A 6,000-nucleotide genomic window follows, 5' to 3' on the forward strand; every position below is an offset into this window, starting at 1 on the left:
AATAATTATCTATAATGAAAAAACACATATGGTAATTTGTCAATAAATAGGTAAAATATTAATTACGGAACAAAAGAATTTCATATCCGAGACAGAGAAAATTAAATATTGTAAAGAGATAAAGAAACTAAAAAGAAAAAGAGCAAAAAAAATAAAAGTTACAATAAATATAAAGAAAAATACAACACAAGCCGAATCAGAAGTCCGAAAAGTTCATTTGCTTGCGTATCTACAAGTAGCAAATATTTCATATTATTCAGGACTTTGAAGTATCCATATCGATCAAAAATGATTACAATCAAAACGAACAAAGTATACTCGATTACCGACGTAAAACGTCAAATTTTGACGTTACCAATTTAATTGGGACGCAATATCGTGCGTAACGTCTTACCCTTCCGGAGTTTTTTTGTGGGGTTTGTGTTGCTTAGTCTTAATTTTCTATGTTGTGTCCTTTGTACTATTATAAATTTTGTCTGTTTGTCTTTTTCTTTTTTTTAGGCATGGCATTGTCAGTTTATTTTCTATGTATGCGTTTTGTAACTTTCCCCCTCTTTTAAGCATTTCACACAATGTGTAGTCATGTCTAATAAACAGAATAGATTTGACGCATGACAAAATCATTTGAAAGATCGGAAACCATAAAAGAAGACATAAAATATTAGCTGATGATAAATGGAATCTCAAACAAACAGTAATTGTCAGACGCAAGAGATAAATGAAACCTCATGTACAATTGACAAGAAGAAAAATTAAGAAAGACACGAAAAATTATTATCTTTTTATCTAAATACGTGCTGAGATAAAGCTGTAGTGATTTGTCATTATCAGAAAGAAAGAAGCCATCTATAAATACAATGCAAACGTCTTGTAGATATTGACAAATTGACATCGAAATGAACAAAAAAAAATCTTAGTGAGTAAACACTATTTTACGGCTTCCTTCGTCTATTTGTCATACCACTAAGAGGGAGCTAATTTAGAGGTTATAAGATATTTCAAGAAAATCAAAACAGTGTATACTTGTCTAATGTCTCTCCATAACTGATTTCAAATGTATATATGGCTTTGCTCATTATTTGCCGCCGCACGGTGACCTAGAGTTGCTAACATCTAGGTCATTTGTTCGTTGGTGCATTTATATTGTTGTCTCATTGACAGGTCAACATTTTTTTATTTTGCTCAAAACATATTATTAAAGTAAATTCAAATACTGATATCACCGCGATAAAGCCTTTTTGTGCTGATGCGGCATTAAGCAAGCATCAATCGAATAGTCAATAAAATATTGATAACACCGATTGGCAGCGTACATGCTTTTTGATAATGCCCGGCGTACTTCGATGATATACGCTGATGTGGTAAGTTGGTAACATAAAATCGGTTTTTATGTCCCATTTATTGAATGTGTCCATAGTACACGGATGCCCCATCATTTTCTATGTTCAGTGGACAGTGAAAATGGTGTTAAAAGTATAATTTAGCCTTAAAATAAGAAAGATCATATCATAGGGAACATGTGAACTAAGTTTCAAGTTGATTGGGCTTCAACTTTAAAATTTTAAAATTTAACCTTAAGCGGGACAGACGGACGAACGAACGCATAAACTGGGCATAACAACAGTTTGATGATGCAAAGAACACCCTAACAGAAAAGTTATTCCTCCTATCAATATCACTAAAATATACTTTATCCTGATTTAGAGAAATTTCTCGCAATTTAATTGGCTGATATTGTCCTTATAAATTTCAGGACAATTTTTTATTACGTCGATAGGAATTATCTCCCTTATTTATTACGTCAATTGGGTTATCTCCCTTATACCATTGACCTAATAAAAAAAATGAGTTGCTTCATAGTCCTAATATTTTAATTTTTCAGTTTTAGATTAAATATCCAAATATATTTGGTTGATATTGTCCTTATATTGAATTTAAATATAATAATATGTAATATAACAAAATCAGGATAAATTCGTTTCACAGTGTTCAATTGTCCTAATACGGAATGTATCGGGTCAATTAAATTCATATCGGGTTTGGCTTCGCCTCACCCGATATGAATTTTATTGACCCGATAAATGCTCGTAATAGGACAATTACACACTGTGTAACTAATAGTATCTTTAGAAATCGATACTATATAAATTTATGCTATCGATACCCTTAACAATTTGAAAGGGACTAGGCCCTAAAAGGTTGGGTATATATCAGCATTATTTTTGAACCTGGTTCATCGTCGCAGGGCCAACTTGATTAATCACAGTCATAGTCTAGAAATAATTGAGTAATGCTTCTAGACTGAGTGCTTAAAGCTTGATAGTTAACAGTGAGGTAAACTATGGTAAACCTATCAGCATTTTGTTCTAAATAAAAATACAAAATACAAAAACATCTGCACAATCTCATTACGTAGTTTCATGTTGTACAAATCACACTTATATATTCAATAGAAATGCAGTTGTTTATTTATACGTGAAGGACACATTTACACCAATTATTATACTGTTCCACAGAGAACTACATTTTGTAAATCGATATAAAGAATAAGTGCGGTGCCTGTCTATAAACCAGAGTAAATTGTAATTTTGCGAGGAAAACAGACAGAGTTTGATTATAAAGCAAACTGTCTATATTGCGAACGAGTTTTATATATTCGTTAACAGCTTGTCAGCGAGCCCATTAAATCGTTGGTCACTTTTATTGGTATCTAATAGTTATTGTATATACCGTTGTTCGTCATCTATATCATGGATACATAGTAACTATTAGGTATTATCCCTGGTAATGTTAGTGATTATAACAATTATTATCAGGCAGCGTGAAATGTATTGACCAGTTATGGACGTATAAATATTTTTCATTTTCTTAGGACTTTGGCGTTTTTTGTTAAAGGGTTGAGCTAAACCATTATAATTTTTCACAAAAAAAGGCCACTAATGAGTCTTCAACGCAGCAAGAAAATACAGCACCCAGAGTTGGTCCTCAGCTACAAATGCACAAGGCTTAGCCTATAAAAGGCTACCTTATAAAAACTTTATTTGATTTCTAGCTATACTTTGAAAGGTTACATAGGAGAAACAAAATTCTGTCGATAAGATTAGGGATTATAACTTGAAGTCTTTTACAAAAATATATAACAAATAGCAGAAATTTTTGGGGCTTTTATTAACCTAATTTGTTTGAGAATAAAACACTTTTTTATAATGTTAATGTGTGTTGAAGCGTTGACAGAAGCGTATTTTGTATGAATCGTTCACCTAAGAGCATACGTAATGTGCGTTGGTCAGCACTTTCAAATCCCAATCAAAGTTACAAAAGAGGCATTTAGTTTTATTCAATATTTGTTTTATGATACGTTTTAATGCAGCACTTCGTTTGTTTTTCTATGCATTACTTTTAATGTTGTCTAGGAGAGCACGTGCAATCATAAATGTTTGTGTTTCACAATGCATTTTCTAATCAAAATTACGGAACCGTTTGTAAATTTCTATGAAACGTAATTATTACATAACAAAATAGGCCAATATACAGTATAATCATTCTGCTTGCCGTAATTTACAGTAATTGAAATCATATACTTGCTGAACTCCCCAGTCTATTATTGGTGCTTAAAGCAATGAACTGTTCGTTGCTCAAAACTATGGTTGGTAGTTTTTAAGAAAAATAATTAAAACAAACCAGCAGAGACAGCTAAATGAGATTTACTGCGGTTTCTTATTCAAACCAAAAACACGTTTTAATCTCTTAAGGACGTTTTTGCAAAATGAACAAAACATCACGTAGTTGTTCTTGATAATACTTTTACAGACCTATTACATCAAACTTATCAGATTGTTTATATAAAAGTAAGGAGATATGATATGATTGCCAATGAGACAACTCTCAAACGCAGACCAAATAACATAGAAGTTAGTAACATATATAATATCATATAAAACTTAATTAAAGGCAATTACCTCGTCTTTCTTTTCATTTTTATTTCTTTTTTTTTGTCGGAGAGGGGTATTACGATACGATCTAAAAACCAAACGGGAAAAGAGACCAGGGACAATCTCAAAGTGGAAGAAAATATATACCACACTTGCCTGTCAATAACGTGGTGCTCCGAATTGGTAACAATTTATCACTTTAATAGTCCACTAGCAGTATTTATTATGTTGAAAATTGCAGTAATAATTCGCACCTGTTGATGCCAAAGTCGCGTAGTATAGAATCAAATTTGAGTTTTACTACGAGAGGTACACATTCCTTTATGCTGTTATACAATCGATATGCGTGGTTCTTGTTTCATATATACTAGCGGTCTTTGTCTCACTCTTTAAAAAATAATAAGAGTCAAGAATCACAGCTTGAGATCCATTTTTTTTAAAAGTAAATAAACTTTTACTTATGTAAAAACAATGATTTATTGTATGTTTCTCGTACCATTTATTTTGGCGTACGTACTTCCAAAATTTATCAATATCACAGGTTTAATCCGAGTGGGTTTAATATTTTTATCTGAGTTTACAGTTATCAGCCCCTTTGTTTATTCTATTGTTAAACTACTTGTTAAAAGTATTGAGAACGAAAGACTACTCATATAGTCGTCGACAGATTCACATATGTAAGTAGGTAAAAAAAAAGCTTGCGTCGCACCACCACAGTGATTTCAATTATTAATATCTTAGTGGCATGGTTCTCTAAAGATTTTTCACGGTTTATTACTGATCTGTAAAATTGAGGATGTAAATTGGGAATGTGTCAAAGAGACAACAATCAGTCCAAAAAAAAAACGATTGCCACCAATGGGTCTTCAACACAGCACCCGGTGTCGGACTTCATCTGTGTTTGTTATTTAAGAAACCAATATTTTTTCTCAATCTATCTCGACTATATTCGATTTAGAATTATCCGTATGGTCTATACAGATACTTGTTTCGAGCTATAGACCACGCGCTGTTCACTGTGTGATTTTCTATTATTTCATACTTGTTTGATCATATTAGAGTATGATGTCTCATTTACATATACTATGCAATGTCACTTTTTATTAATTTAAACTTGTGTTTAATGTTCTAGATGACATTGCAATCACGATATAGAACACAAGCTTGATGATTGAAGTAACTCATTACAAATCGCCAGCTTTTAACTCAAGTATGATACGATAAAACAAAAATCGTTCGGATATATTATAATAAACATATGTGTTTTTATGTAGAAAGTTACACATGTAAGTCAAAAAAACATGGAATCGAAACCATCCAACTTTAGGAAAAACACTTGACATATAAACTAGGAATGAAAAATAAGCTGATATGTATATAAAAAAAAAGATAAACAAAATAAATAATCTGTTATTTACCTTATAAAAAACTTCATCCGCATGTTCAACATCAGAGTAGACAAACCCCATTTGATTATACATAAATATTCTGCCTTTAATACAGAACTATCTGTTGTAAATTTCCACCTATGGATTTTTTTGTTATTTCATCAATTCTTGACGCAACAGGTGATCACAGTCAAACTAAATGCTACAGAGCATATGTCCATTTCACGTTATTAACTGGTTCCTTCTACAAGCTGTGAAACCCTAATGAGCCCATACTGTATGTGACAGACATCTTGTTCCCTGTCAACGCTCACTGATACTGTCACCAAAGCATAGAAATTGAAAAACACATAATGATTACAGTTCTAGGAAATAAATTCTGTGTATAGACGTAAATTGAATTGTTTTGGTGAGTTCATCATCTTCTTGTTGATAGAAATGATTTCTGATTTCTTCCAAATTGACTTTTTATTTGCTAACAGTTGCTGTTTTCAATTGAAATAAATGTCAGTTGATTCCCCGAGTATTAATTTGATTTTAAGAACTACATCACAAATTCGTTAACATATGTCGTGATCTTTTAAAACAAAAAATATAAACTTTAGTCCATTAATAAAGGTGAATTATTATTAACTGCTACAGAGACTGATATATATGCACAAAAGACTTCAACCCAGAAA

The 6,000-nt window shown here is 31.6% G+C and overlaps 1 protein-coding gene across 1 annotated transcript in view; it reads right to left on the reverse strand.

Moving 5' to 3' along the window:
• Nucleotides 1-5,643, reverse strand: part of LOC134724792 (ras-related protein Rab-26-like) — a 35,501-nt gene extending 29,858 nt beyond the window's left edge. The window contains exon 1 of the mRNA XM_063588041.1: nucleotides 5,351-5,643. Within this exon, the coding sequence (XP_063444111.1) occupies nucleotides 5,351-5,413 (63 nt within the window). The 5' untranslated portion in view covers nucleotides 5,414-5,643. The remainder of the gene's footprint in view (nucleotides 1-5,350) is intronic.
• Between the last annotated feature and the right edge of the window lie 357 nt (nucleotides 5,644-6,000).

This window comes from Mytilus trossulus, chromosome 7 (genome assembly GCF_036588685.1).
Source record: "Mytilus trossulus isolate FHL-02 chromosome 7, PNRI_Mtr1.1.1.hap1, whole genome shotgun sequence".
Classification (NCBI taxonomy): Eukaryota; Metazoa; Mollusca; class Bivalvia; order Mytilida; family Mytilidae; genus Mytilus; species Mytilus trossulus.